General features: G+C 43.1%; 3 protein-coding genes across 6 annotated transcripts in view; all 3 read right to left on the bottom strand.

The window, feature by feature from the left end:
* The window catches only part of nhsl2 (NHS-like 2), a 51637-nt gene extending 42174 nt beyond the window's left edge, over positions 1-9463 (bottom strand). Inside the window, exon 1 of one of the 4 annotated variants that reach the window (XM_081694424.1) lies at positions 8887-9463. In XM_081694424.1, the coding sequence (XP_081550550.1) occupies positions 8887-9163 (277 nt within the window). In that variant the 5' untranslated portion in view covers positions 9164-9463. Of the gene's footprint in view, positions 1-1897; positions 5251-8886 lie in introns of those variants that run through there. The other 3 variants (XM_027008709.3, XM_027008710.3, XM_027008713.3) reach the window with 3 other exon arrangements.
* A 3154-nt stretch (positions 9464-12617) lies between these two features.
* rps4x (ribosomal protein S4 X-linked) lies at positions 12618-16369 on the bottom strand. Its single transcript, XM_027008735.3, has 7 exons — positions 16217-16369; positions 15651-15728; positions 15315-15495; positions 15070-15167; positions 13853-14024; positions 13523-13680; positions 12618-12784 (listed from the first exon to the last, which is right to left on the bottom strand). The coding sequence occupies exons 1-7, from the start codon at positions 16352-16354 to the stop codon at positions 12683-12685; spliced, it is 927 nt and encodes a 308-aa protein (XP_026864536.2). The 5' UTR covers positions 16355-16369; the 3' UTR covers positions 12618-12682.
* A 1065-nt stretch (positions 16370-17434) lies between these two features.
* On the bottom strand, positions 17435-22261 carry cited1 (Cbp/p300-interacting transactivator, with Glu/Asp-rich carboxy-terminal domain, 1). The gene is made up of 2 exons (XM_027008750.3): positions 21377-22261; positions 17435-19286 (listed from the first exon to the last, which is right to left on the bottom strand). Exon 2 carries the CDS (start codon positions 19271-19273, stop codon positions 18806-18808), a length of 468 nt encoding a protein of 155 aa, XP_026864551.2. The 5' UTR covers positions 19274-19286; positions 21377-22261; the 3' UTR covers positions 17435-18805.
* Between the last annotated feature and the right edge of the window lie 663 nt (positions 22262-22924).

Raw genomic sequence — 22924 nt, 5'->3', positions numbered from 1 at the left:
CGTCCAGTAAGCATGCGGCCTAGAGCCGGTAGAACCTGCTCATGCAGCACTGTCCTCTCAGCAGTCCACATCGAAAATAACAGCACACAGACAAACAAATGCAGGCTGACTTGTGAGGTGCATCTGCCAATGATGAGCTAATTGCACCAGGTAGGAGGGCAAATATTCTCAAACATTGCCAGCTCATTACCTCAGAACAACATGGCAGTTGTGTTTGGGTGATGCCAGATCTGTGCGGAACATAACGATCCCAGCGCTTGCCACAAGCAGCGTTTCAAGAAATGACCTGACCATTCAGTGACGCTATGCAGATCTCTGTGAGATGGGCACATCTAAAGCCTTTGCGTCTGCGTAGCAGCAGATTCTGCCCTTTTTCAGTGTGATTCAGGAGTTAAAAATCCTGACACATATTATACATGAGACTAGTCTCAGAAAAGCAGAGTGGCTCACACCAACATTTCTGTGTGCAGCAGTTGCTGCAACTGGTCACAATGTGGCCAGAGAGCAAAACCACTGGCACCTCGGTTACTGACACCAATGTGCACTAACTGAGTGCTGTTTCCTTCCGTTACAGCCACAGAAACCAAGGGAGAATCAAAGAAGAAGCCAGTTAGAACATTCAGGACTGGTCCCCTGGATCACTATCAGACAACTCTAAGATAAACACTGCATGAAATATAGATTAAGCGAAACATTAGCGCCTCCCCTAGATAGCTCTCAAATACCATAACATTTAACTATGTAAAGGTTCTCACCTCTACATATGAAGTTCAGCACAATCACATTTAAACATCATTTCATTTGCACAGTCTTGTAACATCACTCACTTTCTAACCAAATAATAATCTTGCATAAATTTAAGGAGACGCTTGCCTCTGAAGGAAACTATTTAGAAATTTCAACACCTGAGAGCCTTTTCAGTCCAGTAGTAGATACACGATAATAACACACAATCCAGTAAACTGTGTTCTGCTCAAGGAAATGTGCCCTTTCACTGCTGTTGTCATGTGATGGTAGAAATGAGGAGACTCCATGCCCATAGCCCAGAAGGCACGACTGAATGCACCCTCTTATTCTTCTGTGCTGTCTGTTTCTTCATTGTTTCCTCCAAAAAAAAGAAGACATGAAAAGAAGCACAGATGTTGAGTCAGACTGCAGACACGCGGGCCCTGCGAAAACCGCATTTCACAGCTGAGAAACACGGCAGCCACGAAGCTCAAGTGAGCCAAACTCTTCCCGAAGACGTAGTTGTGTGATCTGCTCACATTCTTCTGCTAGGTTGGACACTCATCTTGGCCTGCTCGGAAACCTGTCACCGAAGGTGCTGTCGATTTTAAATCCGTTGTGCATTGCTTTTGAGAAAAAGTTGCGATTTATGCAGGATTATACAATTTCTCCATATAATTTCACATAGTTGAAACTATTACATAGTTGAACTATTACATAGTTGAAAACATTTTTATATTCTTTGTTGTGCAAGTTCCTGTCAGTGTGCATTTTTGGCATGCAACACTGTTTAATTGTGATGTTTATATATGTGGATGTGTTTGTGACTGAGAACAGCTTGTAGTGTGTTAGGATTGAGTGGAGAATGACCAAGGCTGAGACTGCACTGCAATCTGAGTGCATGTTAGTCAACAAGGCATGTATACAGTATACAGATAATGTAAACAACACACACACACACACACAGACACGTAAAAAATTCTTATATGCATAGCAGTCAATCTATGAATCACATATTTACACTCACATACATACAAACACTTGCACACACTCATTTACACTCACGAACCACAGTACTGACCTACACTTTTCCATACACTACCAAATCATAATAACCGAAATGTGAAATATCTTACTCACATAAAATCTCACACACATGTTAATGTGTTACCTCTGAAGAAGGGCGTGGAGAAGGAAGACTCCGAGCTCTTCGTCTCCACCTGCCTTCCCTGTCCTGGAGATCTCCTCCGTTTCCACCGCATCGCCCCGCGCGTCCGACAACACACACACTCGCGCACACATACGCTCACAGACGTATCCCCGCGCAACCTCTCCTGACACAAACACTCTCACAGGCACACACACATACTCACAAGCAAATTAACTGCTCGGTGTGCAGTAAGTAGAGGTGCCAATCAAAAAATGTGTTGATTATCTCCTCCGGCCACTCTGCAGCCTAAAAGAGTTTACAGCTCCTGCGTACAGCTCTCTCCATCGCTCTCTCCATCCTTCTCTCCCTCTCTCATCAGCTACACGCCTCTACATACACACTGCAGCAAATTCTGCAGTAGCAGTGCCACACCGCACCTCTCTCTATTTTACTCACATACACAGTTTTGTTTACTATTCTTGTAGGGACCTTCCAGTGACATAATGAATACTGTAGTTAATTAATGCTGTGCTTACCCATAAGCCTAACCTTTACCTTAACCTCAGAAACCAAAAGCAAATAGTTTGGCTCTTTTAGTTCTTCAAATGAAAGTACCATTTTTAGTAAGAAAAGAAAAGCATTTGTACACAAGGTGGTCTCCACAAGGTCAAACATGTCAAATGTTCCTATGCTTGTGGGGACATTTGGTCCCCATGGACATATATAAACACGTACAGCACACACACACACACACACTTTCATAAAGGACATATCTCTACATAAACCAAACAGCACACACGTCTTCACAGCATGTGCAGTTCAGTACAGTGCTGCTTCTCCAGATAGCTGTAGCGTCTGCCAGTGCAAGCAGCTCAAGCTACCGTGACAACCTTATTCCCGCAGCCTAACACAATTACACTTTTTGTGTTTGCCAAGAGCATTCAGGATCAGTCTGAAAGCATCCAGGATCAGTCTGAAAGCATCCAGGATCATCAGTCTGGCAGGATCAGTCAATGCTGACACTGTCTTAGTCTGCTGCTGCCACCTCCACCACGGCCTTATTGCTGTAATCACTAAACTGGATTTATATGAGCAATCTGACTGCATTACCGTTTTGCAAACCCATACACTCGGATAACACCGTGGAGAAAACCAAAGATGATGACAACGCGGCGAGCTTCAATTTCCTGATTAAAAAGAGGAGTGTTTCACTGCAGGCTCTCTGCCTTTCTTTACTGCAGCCTGTGTATGTGCTGTGGTCCCAGGCGCTCCAGAGAACGGAAATTAGTGGCAAGAGGAGCATGTTTATGGCCCACCTGCAGGCACCTGCAGGGAGAAGCTAGGAGCTTCAGTTCTGAGGCTGGCCATATGAGACCATGCGGAATTCCACAGGAAAGGGCTTTGAGGTCGCCGTGTCGTGCAACGTGTCTCTGAAATGTTTACCAACAGGAGCAGCAGGGACCATGAAGCTCTGTCGCTGTGTGTGTATGTGCACCATGTCCAGGAGGGGCGGGGCTGGGAGTCCTGTGGCGAGCAGGAGCATGGGGTGCCTTCACACATACGGTCCTCGTCACGCCAGCAGAATTAAACCTCAGTGTGAGCTGCAGTAGAAGCACTGCCTGTTCTCTTAGTGCCCACTCACACCTCACTTCCTGTGCTCAGTGCTAAAGCCTGCCAGCACTGCGCAGCATTGCAACTGCTGACAGCCCCTATTAGGCACAGCCTATAGAGATGCCACTCTAGACATTATCTAGGCTTGTTTTCACATAAAACGCTGTCCCAGTAGAGACTGTTAAGGCTCAACCCAGATATACAAAACCAGACACATATATTACTTCAGGGGTCACTAACTGCCACCCGAATAGAAGATATGGCTCTTTGTTATGATACAAAATGGTACAAATCACACCCAAATGTCAGAAGACCTAATGAGAGCTCAGACTGACTCCTAACTCCTTTCCCCTCTGCTCTTTGTATTTACTCTGATTTCCTGCTAATTTAGACCCTTCCCTCTTCTCCACTCAACTAGCTTCACAACCATCTGGAAATCATTCTCCGTCTATTACGACACCGGCAAGCCTGGCCCGTATGTTGATCTTGACAAAGAGCCATTGTCTAATAAAACATAGGTACCTTTCCCCTGTTAATAGTAAATAGGTAAAGCACCCTCAATGTGAGCCCTCGCTGGAGACAAGCTAGAACCATACTGCACAATCCCGGCACCGTAAGAACCTTCACTGAAGCTGCAGGACCTTTAGCATGCCACAGACTGAGTAACTGATTGGCCAGCTTGCTGTTTGATCAGAGAATAACTGGGCTCAACCAGGATGGAGAGAAGGCGTGAGAGTAGGAGGGGTTTGTCATACAGGAGGCACTGATTAGGTTACTATTTTAAAAGACATGCCATATTCCAAGGCTAGGAGTGTGTGAATGTCTGTTGTTTCTATAGTAACAGTGACTATGCATCAGCATTTGAAAGTGCCATGGGTTCTGTGAAAGCAGACGGCCCTGCTTCTGCTCTACAGTGCTGAGTTTCAAAACAGACAGTGGATTGCATGGCATGTCACTGGACTAAATAAGCAGCTCTAAATGACCCTGAGTCTGTCATTGAGTGCACTGTCCCACTCCGTGATCGACCCACACAGCTCACAATCCTACAATGCCAACCCCTCAAAGCGGACCAGGCACTGTGGCGAACAAGGCACCTCCACATGTCTTGGGCTGCCAAATGGAGCTGCCCGCTCCCTGTCACCCAGTAGGTCAGGTTTGACTGTGAGTCTCCTCCACCAGCCCTCACTGTTGCTCTGGTTCTGCCTTCACACTTCACAGCCACATATACCACCTGTAGGTCAGTAGCTCAAGCAGTGGTAAGCTTTGATGTCCAGCTACTTTACATGGGTTGGGACTTCGGCTGAATGAAGCAAGTGCTGCTGGAGACCCTACTTCTGATACCTGTTTGGGCTTTCTGCAGGAGTCAAAGGTCATATTCTGAGAGGCTGACAACTCACTAGCACAAGTCACTGCACTGCACATTTTTCAGAACCATCATAGTGCAACAATCCCTTATGAACAAAACCCCTGCCATATAGTCGTAATAGTTTTAGGATATTTTTAAGGGCTCTTTATTTCCATGGTAGCAGGCATGCCAGAGTTACAATGCTAGAGCGCTTTATCATGAGGGCATTTCAGGTTTTGGAACGCCCCCTTCCATCAATGGGCAACGTCCTACACTAAGCCAAGACATGAGTGTTTTGATAGAACCAACTTTCAAAATGTATTCTTGCTTTAACAAATGCACTGAATAACGATCTGCCCACATTTTTGTGCCTTTTCCAAACACAAATCAATTAGGGCATACAGTAACTGCATGGATTGTGATGTACATCATGTGTGTGTGTGTGTGTGTGTGTGTGTGTGTGTGTGTGTGTGTGTGCACGCGCGAGCATGCATGTGCTGAGGTCTAAAGGAAGTAGAGCTCCTCGATCTCTGATGATAGGAATCTAAAAGGAGCAGATAGAGTAAACACGGTGCAGGATCCAAAGTGTGTGAGCAGCCCTGCCTATTCCAGAGCCCTGACAAAATATGCGGAATGAAAAAGCAAGGAACAGTTATTGTTGAAGTAATGGAAAACTGGATACCCAATGCTGCCATGCCAATGGAAAGTGTCGGCAAAGTTACCTTCCACCTGATCGTGCTGTGCTGGCTACCTTACACTTCTCCACACATATGACAGAGCTGCTGGTTGGTGTCACAATCCATGTAATGGTGATGGCAGTCACAGGACCTTTGCCGGGCAAACACCAGCAGTGGCCCTGCAGGTGTGAGCCCTCACTCCACATCCTTCTATCAACATGTGGGCTCATACTCTGGTAACTTTGGCTGGTCTTTTCAAGAGCTCAGAGGCTGAGTGCCGGAGCATCTGGAGCTGTGTCGTCCCACTGTGCTGCTGTGTCAGCGTGGAAGAGGGAAAACAGTGGTTTGGAGATACACATGGTTTGTGTCATTCAGCCCCAGAGCCAGAGATCCTGCAGCCAAGAGGATCTGCACTACTGCCCAGATCCTGCAACAGGGCGCAAGAACAGGAAAGCCAAGTGCTGTACTGCACATGTTGAACATTAACACGCACACACCTCTCCGTAAAACTCTGTAAAAGTCTTCACAACATAGAGTGTGTAGAAGTATACAAGCACTGATCCTCTTCCGAAATGAGGCCACAGGTCTGTTGCCTGCAGACAGGCAAACATATTGGTATGAAACTGCTCCCTGAGGCGAGATGACCTCATCCTGAACGCTAATGCGGTTACTGCCTTAGTCAACATGACAGCACAGCCATGTAAATCCCACTCTCAGCCATCAACCTAGACATCATCATTTTCCCACGGGATGGGGGAGAGAGAATGAGGGAGAGAGAGAGAGAGAGAGAGAGAGAGAGAGAGATGAGGCGGGGGTATAACACAGCTCTTGGAAAGTCCAGAGCTTTGGACATTTTGCGCAACTGTTGCTTTTGATTTCAGCTGACAAATTAGTTCCTTTTGTGCTCACTGTTGCATCTTTGGAATGTAAAGTAGGGCAAAAAAAAAAAAACCTTTCCAAAATAATATTGCGGGGTGGAGGGGGGCGGGGGGGGGGGGTTAATTCACTCCATTAACTTTTAGTTGAAATTTTCTTATGCACAGGAAGCCTCGCTTAAGTCTTTAAGACAAAAAGGCTGATCTGGCTCTCTTCTGACACCTAACACAGCTGGAACGTTGCTGCAGCAACCAGAGACTGAGCCAAGAAAGCAATAGAGGAGAAAAATAACATGATTTGAATTATAGGGGGGAAGGAGGAGGGAGTTGTGGCACACAAGAGGGGACTCAGGCACACAGCCAAGGCAGGAAGTTGTTAATACTTTCTTCTGCGTTTTACCTGAATTTATCTTTCCCACTAGAACAATCTCCCTCACTCTACTCAGACATAGACTGCTCGCTCGCTCTCGCTCTCTCTCTCTCTGTCACGCTCTCTATCACTTTGCTTACCTTCCTCTCTCTCTTTGTTACTGTCCCTCTCATTACAATTGCGCTTAATCTTTCTGACTACAAAAGACATGAAAATTAAACTATAGGAGTGATTGCAGCTTCTTTTTCAGCCACAGGGAAGCCATAGCAACACGTCTGCCATAGGGGCAGGCCTCCTGTCAAATTTATCTTCAACATGTCTGCCTTAAGGGTGGGCCTCCTGTCACATTTATCTTCAGAACTATTACTCTTTACATCATTCATTTCAAGGTTAGACTGCGCAAGCAGCCTATACATAGAAATGGAATATTTGAGACATCTCATGCATCTTAAGCTCAGTATACAGCATTGATCTAAGTACAGTGCTCAGCTTTTAGTTATCAGAGGTAGGAACATAAGACTAGCTCGGTATACAGAATCGATTTCATAACAGATAAAGGGTTAAGAATTGCTCGTGGGCATAATGCATGTTTCTGCAAGGCAATCACATACGGCTTAGCAAGTGAACAGAACAGAGAGAAAGGGGACGTGTTTAACTTAAACAGTGTTGGAAAGTGGCATATACAAGGTCTGAATATGGTGCATAGCCTCAGTCATGATATCTCAGTTTTATGTGTATGTTACCAAATATACACACAGTATATGGTTCCCATTTGTCTGACCAAACGACAATAAGAATTTTTGTTGTTTAGCAAAAACTGAATGAGATGGATCAAATGAGATGGACCTGATCTTGGATCAGTACTCCGGCTCTGCTGTCACCAATCTCATGTGACAGGTAACTGACAGAGGACCTTCAGCAGGTAGACCAAGCTTTTCAAGCAACCTCTTCACCATAGACCCCTCATCAAATAATAAGCTGTCCCTACTCTGAACGCTATCAGGATCTGCTTCCACTATCCCGAACTTGTCAGAGAAGGGTAATTACCGAACAGTTAGGTTCTAACACTAAACAAACATGTTGGGGCGGTATTCATTCTTTGCTTCTATTGCTCATACAACCACAGAGTTACACTAAAGATGGACTGTGCCACTTTCCCAGACATCCTGGACCAAGGGCAAAGTTCAGTAGTAGCTTCCACTGCTAAGATAAAAGAAGTGGACATGGGAAATATTCTGCTCTTCTTCATCTTAGCAACACAGAGCAGTGTGGGTGGTGGGATTGGGAGAGCATGCCAAAACTGGAAAAGAAAATGAAAATTAGGAAGGAGGTAAATGGTCTGGTATTAACGTTACTTTGACAGATTTGTTTTAGAGTAATACGAATCGAGGAGTGGTTCAAGCATTTTGTTTGCTGGTAATTAAGACGTGACAAAAGCTCTATTCACGCTTAAATCTGGATAGCTGTCAAATGACTTCGGTGGCCACACAGATTTCTCTTGTTTAGACGAGTGAATATCTTGCTTGTGCTGGACTCTATAGCGATTCTATGGTTTATTTTTTTTTGTGTGTGTGTGGATACATAATATAGTCTTGTGGTATTTCTGCCCTGTAGCTAAGTTACGCTGGAAATTATAGTAGGGGCCGAAGGCAGCCCACACAGCAGCAGATAGACGTAAACAAACAGCTCTTGATTCCATTAAGATCATTGTGTGTCTTGGTTTACAAATGTGTTATCGTGTTATTCACGCTACTTAAACATCAAATCGCGTATGTGCCTAATACATAAAAGTAACCACAAATTGAGATCATTTCGCTAATAAAAAAATACAGTAGAAAAAATACACGCTTTATTCATGATTCATTTTCCCAAAAAGCGCCAAGGAAAGTGTCAATAGTCTTAAACACATCTACTTCTATATGTGTGTTGTTGTGTCAGAGGGCAGCTGATAATGCAACAATTATAAAGTCATGTGGCCACATACTTTTGCCATTTATTATAACGCTGTTACAGCTTAGATATTTCACCGAGGTGAACTAAGCCTGGCCTTGAACTTGAGTTAGAAAAGTAACAAATGATTAAATAAGAAATAAGGTTCGTCAGTTAGTGGAAAGTAATTGTAGGTTTCTTACTCTTTAGTGGCGGCTTGCTCGCAAGTACTGAGATGTGTCTTTGCAAATTAATAACTTTGTTCTCCAACGTTCCGGATCGATAACAAATGGAGGCAAGTTCGCCCTCGAGCTCTTCCAAGATGCTGACCGATTGTCTAGATAAATCCGAAAGCTGTCTGAGAATGGAGCACAGGGTAAAGCCGCACACATCCACCAAGTCCGTGAAAATCGCCCCCCGACTCTTCGAAGCACTTTTGCACACATCTTTAGGTACAATTGTTCGCTTGCAAAACGGCATCTTCTGTTCTGTTCTGTCCCAGTCTTGTTAGCGCGTGTTTTCTTTGCGATTAACTCTGTTGTTGAAGAACCTGGCTCTGAAGCGCGAGTACAGTGGAGGCATTTTTTTTTTGCATTGCAATTGACTGTCCACTGCGCGGAGCACTGTTACACTACAATACGATACATTCCTCCAGCATCGAAACCTGCGAGGGAGGTTTCAGCAACCCATTGCCCTTCAGCAGATATTCGCTCAACAAGACGTCATGCGCTATACAAAATCCCGACCAGCAGGAGGGTTTTTACACCCAACTGAACCGCTGACTCTTACGCATAATTGCATGATTTCTGGACGGAGTTATCACGTCTGTTGCGTTCCATTTTTTGACAGTTCAGTGTAGGGACGTATTTGGTTGGCTGACAATAAAGGGGAGTGCTATTTGCAAGTCATCCGTAAAACTCAATCGTTTGTAAAACATTTGGAGTTTGCACAGGAAACTATATAACATGAATCTTTCAGATAAAAAAAAAACCAACCTATTACAGTTTCACGTTTCCACAAGCGCAGCCCCACTGAAATGTCAAGTTATACTGAAGGTCAGGGCGTAGTTTGTACACAATCTCATGTCATATGAGAAGTAGGCTTAGGAACGATTAATTTTAAAAGCTGTATTCGGAGACTGCAAAGCAAAATTCCAACTTTGAAAAACGCACCAGGTTCAGCAGCAAAAATCCCCCTTTCTCCACATGTTCGCCCCTCCCTAAACACACATCTGGTGCGTGTATTCACCCCCACCCTGAACCAGAACTTGGCTCACCTAGATGTTTTGTTCATCCAGACTTATGTCTCCAATAACTACGGGCTGAACACTGCACTGAAATGAAGAGGACTGAGGAAGAAGAGCAGGAATAGAGGCTGCACGTCGCCGTCGTTCACCAATCTTATCAGACATGTTTCTGTGCAGGTTTGTCACTTGCCGTGGACTTGATTGGAAACATGTGGAGGCCCTGCATGGCTGCTGGAGAAACATGACTGTCTCCATTGTTTCGGGTCCCCTGCCTAACCCCACACACAAGCCAAACGCATGAGCATAAACACTCATGGAGGACCTTTCCTTCAGACTGACAACCCCCACCCCCCTTCACTGGAATTCTGATCTTCTAACCTTTTCCTACTCCAGTCTTTTTCTGTTTGTGTGCGCACGTACCTTCCAAATGTGATTTTGGAGCCAAAGCGCTCTTGTCTAATCAGATCAAAGTGATGTTTTCTCATGCACAGGGGGGATGTGAGTGAGGCAGAAATTGTGTTTGAGTCTGGTAAGCTTACCTTTTCAGTTTCAAAGGGCTTGATTGCACAAAACCGGTCCATATCATAGCTTTGATAGGCACCACACATCATACACTTGCCTCACTAAGGATGAGACACCACAAAGACATCAGACCTGCTGCAAGAAGTACATCAGCACTATTTAAAAAGCTGTGCTTATTGTTTTCCTTTAATCAAGTTCTTATGCATTCATGACAAGATCCCTTTAGAATAAAATGCTACAAATGGCACTTCAGACAAAGCACCCAGGACTAGGGCTTCCCAATGCTCTTCATTAATCATTATTGAAATATTGGCCTTTGCAACACTGATACTTCCATATTCAAGAAATCCCGCTTTAAAAATACATTAATATAAAAAACTAACGAATGTCAGCATTCATATGACATGCAAATGTTTTTGGTCAGAAAAACAGATTTTTAACCATGTCTTTGATGGTTCCTCTTTGTGTTCTAATTTATTACAATACACACAAGTCTTTCTCTCCATATTGTACATGCCTAACAGGACCCAGTGAAAAAACAACAAAAAGTTCTCTAATGCTTTCATCAGGAAAACTAAAACACACACACATTGTGTAATAAACTCAAGGACACTAGAGCCTGTGCGTGTGTTGTATTCTGGCCGTGAGCCCCTTATAGTGCGAGTTGGAGCTGGGGTTAGCAGAGCCATGCTGGGGCACTGTAGAGCAGTAGGCCAAGGGCTGCAGGAGAGACAGGCTGGAACTCCGCAGGACCCATATGGCCTTCTGGAGAAGAGCTGCGCTAAAGTGGAACACAAACACACACACACATACCTCTCCCGACATATCTGGTATAGGCCAGTTACTTTGGGACATATTGAGCTTAGCCCTGGCCTAAATACAAACCGATTATCTATTGAAAACATCGTCTTAAAAAGCTGTTAATCCAAAAAATTGGCCCTGAATGTATTTGCAATATCTATCTAGGCAGTAAAAAACTGCAGTGTACTACACCGTTTCCAGAGAAACAGGACGCTGCAACAAAGCAGGTAATACAGGATGGAGCTACATAAGATTTTCAGACATTACTGAATTTTGCATTTAGATCGGTTTCTACAGACGTTCTTGAAATTAATTACTTTATTGGAGTACAGGTTACCTTCACCTTCAAAAATAACATGCAATGGAGGATCTTTAACACAGACTATTAGAGGAACTGATGTTTGGCTGAGGATCACCGTCTCCTGTCCACTACACAAGAGTCATCATGTAAAATCTGTGTGCACTATCTCTACATCAGATCCCACTCAAAAGGTCTAACTTGCCAATAGCTGAAGTCTTAGTGCAGATTTAGACAGGTCCCACATGATGCCACTGCCCTTACAATGGGGGGGGGGGGGGGGATTTCAACATGCCAACAGTAGTAGAAAGACATTCTGACCTCCAATTCCAAAACTACTCTTCTAGGAACGTTTTCCACACAACTTTTTATATGCATTTAGCAAGGTCACCAATGTAATCAATTCATCCCCAAGGTGTTCTGTGGGCTTGAGGTCAGGCCTCTTTACAGGCCACTAGCATTCCATTAAAAAATACATCTTTATGGACCTTGCTATTTGCATGAGACAATCTTGCTAGAATAGAAAAACACCTTCCCCAAACTGCATTACTCTGCACTGCAACCAAGGGGCCCAATCCCTGAAAAATAGCCCCAGACAATCATACCTTCTCCACTAACTTTACTGCTGGTACTATGCTTTCCAGGTAGGTAATGTCCTTTGGGCATCTACCAAAAGCATCTTTTCCATCACACATAGCAGTGACTCATCACACCAGTGAACGTTTCCACCACTCCAGTGGACTCTTGGCATTGCAAAGTGGTCTTAAGGCTTCTGTCAGGAAATGAAGAAAGACCAAGTGATTTCAATGTTCAGCAGCCCGTTAGTCTGCTTGTACCTGCATTTTGACTATAATACTTGAAACAATCAAGTAGTGGCAAATTTGGAATCCAGTTAAGTGGCAGTACTACGTTAAAGTATGATTTTTTTTTTTAAGTCATAACTTTAGTGCTCCCACTGCTTACACAAACACATTTTCTCCTCCCCATATCCTTACATCATCAATTACAATGAAAACAAGCCCCTTATCAAATATGTTAATAAAAAAAAACAAACAAACTTGTTCAGCTCTTGTAGTAAATATTTTTTTATTCGAAACCGAGGTGTGTGGGAATGGGAGTCCATCAAGTGGACTTAGCTGCTGCCCTGCTTGGCAGCCAGTCTCTTGTCTCTCTCCTCGGCAATGGTCAGACGGATACCCTTTCCACGGGGCAGGGACACCCATGGCTTGTTGCCCTGGTTAAGATGACAAGCAAACAATGAGCACGATACCTCACAGTGCAAAATCTAAATACATCAAACTCCCCATTAAAGATTTTACTCCAAGGATTACCACTTCTCAAGAGGGCTACGGACAGTTATTGGAATGTTCACATAGGCTAAAGAAGTCTTAGTCAAAAAGTACTCAAGAGTCTGAAATGAGCTTGTCCTTTCTATTCCTGGCATCACTGGTTTAAAACTAGGGGTTCTCAATTGCAAATGAACCCAGGATTAATTTATCATAAAATTGTGAATGCTCAAATTGAACCAGTGAAAATTATGCAAATCAGCATTCATTTCATTACTAAGTGTACAATTTCACTTTAGAGACTCATCTGCTGCATGCTCAGTCAAAAAAGGGTTTTGTCTAGGTCAGCGTTTACTCAACCCCACCCTCAGCGGCCTACAGAAAGACTATGTTCTCACAACACCCAACCTTCTAGAAAAAATGTACAAAGTATTCTGCATTTTTTCTTGCTTAGCGAAGGCGTGTTGGGAAATGGGATAGAATAAACATGAGAATCCCAAGGACTGAACTGGGAAACACTGGATTATGATTTGGCATGTCCAGCCCGCAGTGTCAATATGTAGTTGTATAGACTTGTAGACACTAGTCAAGAGGCAAGTAATAACATAGGTAATTAGTGTAATTTTGTGGAAGGTTCAGCATACAAGGCAGCTGCTGTCCTAGATGTTGTCTCAGCGTTTGCTCACCTTGCCGACGACAAAGATGTTGGAGAGCCTGGTGGCGAAGCTGTTGCCAGTGCTGTCCTTTACGTGCACCACGTCGAAGGAGCCGGGGTGCCTCTCTCTATTGGTGATCACACCAATACGACCCAAGTTAGCTCCACCCGTCACCATGCACAGGTTACCTGCACAGGTAGAAGTGAAGAATCTTTACATATGCAGTTCAGGGAAACTATAAAAACAAACAACACAGACGTGGCAAATACTGAAAGTTTGAATGTTGTTTCCAGGCACTGGCACGCTTCACTAGCCCCTCATTAAAGGTTCTGAAGGTGGTAACAGACTGGCAATGCTGACCGGTATCAAACTTGATGAAGTCTGTGATTTTGCCAGTCTCCAGGTCAATGCGGACAGTGTCGTTGGCCTTGATGAGCGGGTCTGGGTAGCGGATGGTGCGGGCGTCGTGGGTCACCAGGTGAGGGATTCCCTTAGTGCCAATGAGGATTTTCCTCACCTTGCACAGTTTGTACTGCACACAAGAACATGCCAATTGAGTAAGAAACAGGACTTCTACAATCATCTTCCCAGCTCTCTCGCTCTCTCTCTCACACACACACACACACACAAATATATATATATATATTTGTATTTTTTTTAAGAGAGCAAGAGAGCCACAAGCAGCCATTCTTGGTCCTTGGGCCGCAGTGGCCTATAAGGCCTACGGCTCAAACAAAACCTGCTAAATCCGTTGCCCATGTCTCAACCTACAGTACCCTGGCTCACTGTCATCAGCAGGACTGGCAATTGAAACTGCTCATTGAGAAACAGTGTTTGGCAACCCACATTTATTCTGGTTTCTTTGTGATGCATTTAAACTACACTAAGTGGTCAATTTGTAAAAGAACCTAATTTGGCATATACTGATCTTGAAACAGGTACACAAATTAAAATATATATGAGCTACACTTGAGTTTGACAACACACTCCCCTATCAACCAAATGTTTTGAACATTCTCACTGTCACGCAGAAACCAGTTATATAGTATTTATTTTTCATGACTGATCAATATTAAGATGTCAAATTTTAATTTCTTAATTTCTCAGTGTAGCTAGAAGATGCAACAAGTTTCAACTTGATCAAAAAACAGGATGCTGCAATATAGCTTTAACTTTTATACTACAAAAGGCAAAAACAGACCACCTTAATCTTCTTTTGACGTTATCAAAATTGTATGAATTTTGATGAAAGTTCAGCAGTTTATGCCAAACACACATAATTTGCATATGGCAGCTACAGTTTCGAAATGTCAAAGTGTTTTGGATAATTAACGTTTAGATCACTGCAAATTTCGACACCAAGTTTGTAAAGACTGGGTGAAAAACACAGGACTACTTTGCAAAAGTAGGTTTAGTACATTAAGCAAATTAGCAAAAAAAAATCCATTGTGGTGGAAATGTTGGGTGCCTAGAGGAATTCAGTAGGAACCGAAAGGTTAAAAAACATCTCCCCACCATGCTTCATTTTCAAAAATACACTGAACATAGACCCTAAGGAGAGCAGAAGGCTGGCTCACCTTGGCCTCCTCGTTGGTGATGCGGTGGACGGTGAAGCGACCCTTCACATCATAAATCAGGCGAAAGTTCTCTCCAGTCTTCTCAATGCTGATCACATCTGTAACAAAACAAACCGTAAAACTGATAATCGGCATCCCAAACCTTGTTTTTAAGTCTCCCAAAGGTCAGAGGTGAGTCTTAACACTCAGGCTCTTTCTCTGCCATGAACAATTAAGCAACAGACCAAAACCGTACTACATCTTACCCATGAACCCAGCGGGGTAGGTGATGTCGGTGCGGACTTTGCCATCAATCTTGATGAACCTCTGCATGCAGATCTTCTTGACCTCGTCTCCAGTCAGGGCATACTTGAGCCGGTTCCTCAGGAAAATTATGAGGGGCAGGCACTCCCTCATCTTGTGGGGACCAGTGGAGGGGCGAGGAGCCTGCAAGCCAACAACACCTCCACGTCAGCCTCGTACTTCCTCCCCTTTTAACTTTTAAAATCAATATCCACATCAGCAGATTACTGATACGTTAATATCAGTAACACGGGCTGCAACGTCACATTCAGGGCACTGTGGGAAAGGAGAATACTCACAAACACTCCGGTGAGCTTGTCAAGCATCCAATGCTTGGGCGCCGCAACGCGCTTGAGGTGCTTCTTCGGTCCTCTGGCCTTAATAACAAAGTCAGTTTCACGTTATCTTGGTTATAACGCTCCCAATTATTTAATAGCGACAAGTCCGGATAACTAGCCAAGCTAATGGTTAGCTAGTTAGAAGCATTTGGCACACGAAGATATCAACTGAGGCCTTCGCTTTGCAAACCGATGTTTATTAAGGTAACCCACGTTTTGTCTCAGATTGGAGTTAGAACAAACCTTAACACTTAGATACGAAAATCGTCAGTCACAAAACTCTTCGGCAACTTGTCAAGACAAGGTGGGTATAGCATGCTAGCTACTTGGGACGGAACACTAAACCCGAGCATTTTCCGCAAGCTTTTTTAATTAAAAAGAAGAGACCACCGGCGTCAATATAGGGATTTATCAACACACCGAATGTGTTAGGGTGTCATTTTAGTAAGTCAGTCGATAACTATTGTACATTAAGTCTGATGATTGTGGATAACGTTGAAGAGAAACGAAGAAATGAACCTGCTCACCATGTTGGAGTCTGCGGAAAAGGATCCCCTATTTCCTGTGACAGGAAGATAAGCTGAAGTACGAGCGCCGAAGAGGGACAGTTGCACCTGAATATACTGCCCTCTAGTGCGGGGGCCCTCAACCACGTTGAAACTCATCGGACTTTTAACTTGCCATGCATTTCTTAAAGTAATCAAACTACTTGTGGCGTAAAATTACCTTCTGTTGTTTTTAAAACGTGTGGTTATTTTCCACTAGTAAGTTGAAGAAAAGCATTTTAAATCTAGAACTGATTTAAAAAAAAAATCCACATTATTAATGTTTATTCAAAATACCTAATCAAATGTCTTGTGTCTAGCCTACAGTGACTCATTCTGGAGTAGCTTAATACACCTGACCTGAACATTAAATTCATACAAAAGAAACTCACCTGATTAATAAATATACAGTGAAGATGATGTTTGAAACCAGTGTTTGGCTGTAATGTTGAATATAGTAATTTTAAAAAATCCTCAAATGACAACTGAATATTTATATTAAGAAAATTATGTGCTAACATTTTTTGATTAAGCCAACTAAGGTTTAGTTGACAATCTTTTAGACCTCTTTCCTGAGGAATGACCGTTTCAGTCAGGAATTACCAGTCTGGGGAACAGAGCAGCTCTGCTTATAGTAGACGATAAAGCCAGCAAGTCACTCACCTGTTCTGCTGCCAAATGGTAGAAACACGGTGACCCTCACTAGGTAGTTTATGTGCACCTATTCAAGGTCTCCTCATACCATTATCGGTTTTTGTTCTCTACACATCAGATGAAACCTCACAAACATTTAATTTGTTAAGTAACTTTTATCCAAATTGCTGTGTGGTCTTAGTATTTTTTTTCTACTGCTCCCTTTCTATAAATATAGGGTTCTCCATGAACTGGTGGACTACTTAAGTAGTGACCAATAGGTGTCAATGATGTAAAAGCCATGTTGCCTACATTTCATTGTGGATAGAGGCCTTAAACTCCGGTAGTGGTATTGACTAATGATCACTAGATGGTGGTACAAAGTTTCAAATTGAAGCTCTAAACTGCCCAACAAGCTGGATAGTTCTAATTAGTGCCTGAAATTAGCTGGAATATTTATGCACAAGTTAATTTGGGTGTTTCGTCCTGGGCCCTTTTATTCCAAGTTGTACGTGGGCTATACGTTGTGCACTAGACACTACAATAAAGATGGACATAGCAAAGCAAAACGTTTAATTCTGCTCTCTTTATTATATTCAGAAAGTAGCAGAGTACACTCATTTAAAAATAATGATCTTTTGTAGAAAAATATGAGATGGAAAGAAAGTGCTAAAAAAAAATTTAAACAAACAAAATCACCACTTGATTCATTCAGAATTGTTTAACCAAAAACAGACAAATCATCAAATCGCTTTAAACCTCAACACAGGTACACATCACCCTATGCTAAATTAGAAAACATCTGCAAACAAGACAGTAGAGTCTAAGAATATGCTTAGATCTAACATTTTTCTATTCTTAAACAAGACAAAATAAGACAATTAAACTTGTACAAATAGTGCTTTTTAATAGGATTCTTTTAATTCTTAGCTCTTAAATGCTTTAGATATCTGCAAAAAAAAAAAAGTTTTATTCTGCTGTTCCCAACCATTCCATACTGAAAACGTAGGCTATATGACCATGTAGGCAACAACTGGACCAAACTGCTATCATTAATATATTTAACCATGAAAAGCTGTCCCCCAGATCAGCCTCCTCTGGGGTAAGTGAGGATTACAGTGACATGCATTTTCGAAAAGAGTAGCCCCGGTTGCAGGATCACCTTCCGCTACAGAACCGAACACTATCCACTCCGATGACAGAAAGACGACCAGAGGAAATGGGCGAAACCAGAGTACTCCAAGGACCACATCCCGATGTCACGTCAGGTAATGCCTCTTTCACTCGAGTTTTGTAGTCAAATGGTAAAGACCTGTGTCCAAAAAAAAAAAGTCGTCATATATCCATCCTCCAAGATGGCATGTTATTTGGCAAATTTCTGCTCAACATCTTGGAGTTCCAGGAAGGAAAGGGAAAAGAAAAAAAATTAACGCCATAAGACACTTTTGGTATGGCTCGTGCTGGAGGCCCCGGCCATGTGTGAAGCTTATGATTGGACTCCATGTCTGGTGACTGCTGGAAGAGAAATTCTTTCACCGATTTGAAAGGAGAGCTTGGCAAGCATTAAAGACCTCAGTTTGAATGACGATGATATACAGTGCACCAAGTTTTATTTTCCAGAGAGCTTCCCTGCCAAAGTCTTTTGCTACAACCTAACTTATAGTTCAGCATCCTTGTAGCAGACAGGCATTTGTGACTGCCTTTTAGGAGTCTTTTGACTGAATATGTAGCCATCTAAACCTCTGTAGTTTTCAGTAGCAAGGGCCTACATTACACACAGATATTAGGCATTGAGCTTCCAAAAAAATAAAAAAAATAAAAAATTATATAATAATATTTAAAGGTCACAGCTGTACAAGGCATTCAGCAGCAGCCTGTAGCGCAATAGGGAGACTGTCGATGAGAGATGTGTAGGTGACCTGGGGGGGGGGGGGGGTGTCAGCACCCAGCAGGTACATCTGATATGAAGTCAAATTCGTTCTGCCCCAGCCACAACTCTGGGAGCTCGTTAGCCCTGTCCAGGCCCAGCTCAACCACCAGTGACATCAGAACCTCTTCATCCACTGGATCCGAATCGATGATCCCAGGACCCTGAGCCATCCCGGGGGCAGAGAACTGTGCCGGGCTCAGCGACGCCGTGCCAAACCCTCTGTTCGCTCCACCTGGGACTCCTGAAGACCCAGTCAGGCTCTGATAGTGGCTGTTCAGCTTCTGCAGCTGCATGGAGGCGATGAGGTGCTGGCTGGACTGCAGGCAGAAGGGCTGGGGCTTGGCCAAGCCCGGGGACGTAGCATGGAGGTTGGGAGGAGGGAACTGTGGGCTGGTGTTACCAGAGCTGGGGTAGTGCAAGAGGGTCAGGGAGTCACGATCCTTCATGATGGAGGTAGGGAGCAGCAGTGAGCTCATAACCTGGCTACACCTGTGGAGCAGAACAGAGGCTGAATACAACAGTGGGCCAGACTGCCTAATTATGGGATGGGCCGGGCCACCCCTCCCTCATCCTAGTGCTATTCCCAGCTTTTTAGTTGAGAATCACTTTTAAGACCATCAGTTCACGTCATATCTAGACTTAATCCAAGGGGGACCTAGTGATCTACATTGCTAAAAGGTTTGGCCCCAGTAGCACCTGGCTCTAATATTCAGGCCTTTGATTAACTGGGTCAGGTGTATTAGATCAGGGCTGGAACTGAACACTACAGGGCAGAAGATCTCCAGGATTGGAGCTGGGCAGCACTTAATATACAATCACAAAAATGCCCCCCTCTTAATACATTACTTTTCTACAAAGTAAAAGACCCAAGCCTTCCATTGAGTTACCTTATTACAACTCTCTTAGCTTCAACACAAATTAAAGCTCTCAGGCAAGCTGTGGTAATTACTAAGTTGCAGTGATATATTCTTACTGGGCAGCCTATAATTGTTTCTAAAACTTGAGCGCTGAAGGGAGGATTAGATGGAAATAGTTATAACATCTATCAGAAATCTTGGAAATTGTAGCACATCACAGTGGTTTTTAAATAAAATGTACACCCACATGTAACCATTCTGTGTTACTGGTTCAGGGTCAGTTGCAGAGTTGTTTAAATTTTCCTTGCTGAACGTTTAAAGCAGATTTCTTAACAAATCTTTGGGACGCACCAGATGGGCAACATTTTTGCTCCCAGTGCACCTGTAACAGGTAGTTGCTTTTAAAGAATTTGGTTCAGGCATGTTGAGAGGTGGAATACAGCAAAAAATCTTGAGCATTTAGTGAGCACTGAGTTCTGAGCTGAGAAATGGTGGCTTAAACTTCCGGTGGCAGTCTGGAACAGAAATGCTTGAAAAAGGCCAATATTTACAAAACGACACGGACATGGCAATTAAGGCATGTGCTATTGTCCCACAACCCTCTCCTCTCCCAGCACAAGCACGAGTCAGGAGGCTGCCCTCTCGGGCACTTAAACGCTTAATCATGGGCACCACCCCATTCCTCTCAGCTCCTCTTAAAGCGCATACGCAGTGAAAAGCGTAATTGCAAAAGGCTGGCATACAGCTGCAACAGGCCTCCAGCAAGGAGAAACACACAAGCTCGTCTCATACACTCTCCCTGCCGCCGACAGCTGTGGGGCATTCAGCTCAGCTTCTTTGTGTTGGAGCATTGTGTGCATTATTCATGGCCTGGAAGCAGTTACATACAACATGGTTAGGCCTACAACTTACGTTAGAGTCAACTAAATATATACCTTGGTCTAGAAGAGGGAAACTAAAACTGTTTACGACTTTTTTTTTAAGACTGAGGATTTGCATTCTAAAGCAGTCCTCCTGCATCTGATGACGCTTTGAATTATGTAACATTGACATTATAAAGTTACATTTTCATGAGTGTTAACCTGTTGCTAGAATTTTAATTATTCTGCTTAAGCACATGTATATAAGGGGGACATGAGTCTATAGAAATGTGTAGATATTTAAAAGACAGCAGTTCTTGTACATCTGCAGGCTGTTTTAATATTTTATGGGCCATGTTATCAAATGCATCAACTGTCAGAAATGTTAGAAATAGAAACAGAGTCTGCTTTAAGAACTACTCCACCACAGCCTGTTCTCTCAGCTATACATAGCCAATGAGATGCTGGGGATTAGAGAGTCATTAGTGGTGCATGTTACACATCTAATTATGTACAAACTAGTTGAAACTTCAATGTGTGACAGCTACCTCAGTGAAATACATTGTTATTTCTAGTGCATACTTCTACACGATGTATAAAGAAAAATATTAGGGAGACCAAGACCTATAGAGATAATGCTAACCATTTCCAGAATTAACTGTTTTTAACGAAATTACTCTGGGAATATTTGTAGTGGTACAGTAGACCAACCTGAAAGACACATCATATATTTATGTTCTCTTTCATTTAAATAAATATTCCAATACCTTAACTGATTTAAATAAATAAGAGAATCAGTGAATACTTGGGAAATTAATAGCTTGCTTGGGTTCTTCACAGCATGTTATTTTTGCGAACTTACCTTTGATGGAGAAAGGCGGTAGTATCTAGTCCGCGCTTCTTAATCCAATATCACGCCAGTTCAAAGCAGGCTACAGCCTGTAAAACTGAATTGCTGAGATAAGACAAAAGTCTAGATAAACAGGTTACGAAAATGTTCTAATGCTTTAACAAGTTCCTGTGAAAGATGCGAAGCATATTCTAAACAACTGGAGATCCGTCCCTTCCTTCAGCGCGTAACTGACTGACCAGTCAGGCAGAGCTCCCACACTGAATTGTTACTGAATCAAAGGCATTATCCTAAATACACACACTCGACTCTTTCAAGAAGGAACTGAGTGCGTTTAGAGTGGGATCGCCTCATTAACGCGGAGCGGATCGTTCCAGGAACGGGACTGAAACACGCTGGACAGCGCAGCGTCTCTGGAGTTGAACTCCAGTTACAAGTTACAATGTTTACACTGTTATTGTCAATGCCACAAAATAACCTTTAAAGCCTATTTTCAGCCTTGCAACTGGCATTCTTAGTATGCTAATCTATGTTATGTAGGGAATGAATTAATATGTTACATTCCTATAGTCATAACTTGTTTATATCTTTTTGGGGTCTGTTTTAGGCCATATCTTCTTTGTGAGACTTCCTTAAATGATGAACTGTATGAGTCTTTATTAGAATAGGCAGATGACTGTAACAGTTACCCGCGCAAAACGTCCGCGTAATACGCCTTCTAAACCGCCAGTCCAACGTCGCATCTGTGCGCTGGCTGTCCGGGTTTTCCTTTCACCCCGTTCTGAAAGCGAGCTAAGTGGACAGATGCTGGCTATTCACGTAGTGCACACTTCAATCACGGCTCCAAGAATAGCCCACTCAATAATCATCATTCGTAGATGCACCATCACTGCCGCTCTTAAAACAATTCATATTGATTAGGCAGTGTCAAGTTAATCAAAAGCAAAGTCAATCGCAAAACGTTTCCTAAGACACACACAAGACTTTAACTATTTAAACTATTTAAAGTACCCTTTTCAAAATGTTTTTATCTCCTTCAATTTCCAATTTTCTTGCATTTTCTAAGACAACCCTATAGTACAGACCTAATAGACCACATTCGGATAATTATAGCTAACCCCAAAATCAGGAACTAAATAATGAGGGTAGATGTAAAATTATTCCAAACGAAACCATGACTGACAAGTAGAAACGAGGGCGCCCTAACGTTGACCTAGATTTGACTAAGAACGCTCCAAATCCATATTTGTTCTCTTGTCAAACCTTCTGGTTTACATTGATGTCATTCATCTCAATATTGTCAATGAAATAACGTGGAGCCGTCGGGGTGATGGTGCCACACGCGTGGCTCCTGCTCCGTTTTAAGTGGTTAAAAGACTGCATCTGTCGCTTTGTGTGCGGCGCCGAGTCATTCATCAAGATAGTTCACATGTAGATTAGGCGAAAACCGACGGGTAGACGAGGAGGGATTTCCTTTACTCCTCTGGGGAATGTTATGCAAATGAGAGAAACGGTTTTAAATTACCGTTTGGATGTAAAAACACAAGACGTACTAGTCTA

This window comes from Electrophorus electricus, chromosome 13 (assembly GCF_041902795.1).
Source record: "Electrophorus electricus isolate QZ-2024a chromosome 13, ASM4190279v1, whole genome shotgun sequence".
NCBI classification, from domain to species: Eukaryota; Metazoa; Chordata; class Actinopteri; order Gymnotiformes; family Gymnotidae; genus Electrophorus; species Electrophorus electricus.
This window is presented reverse-complemented; position numbering and strand designations above follow the sequence as displayed.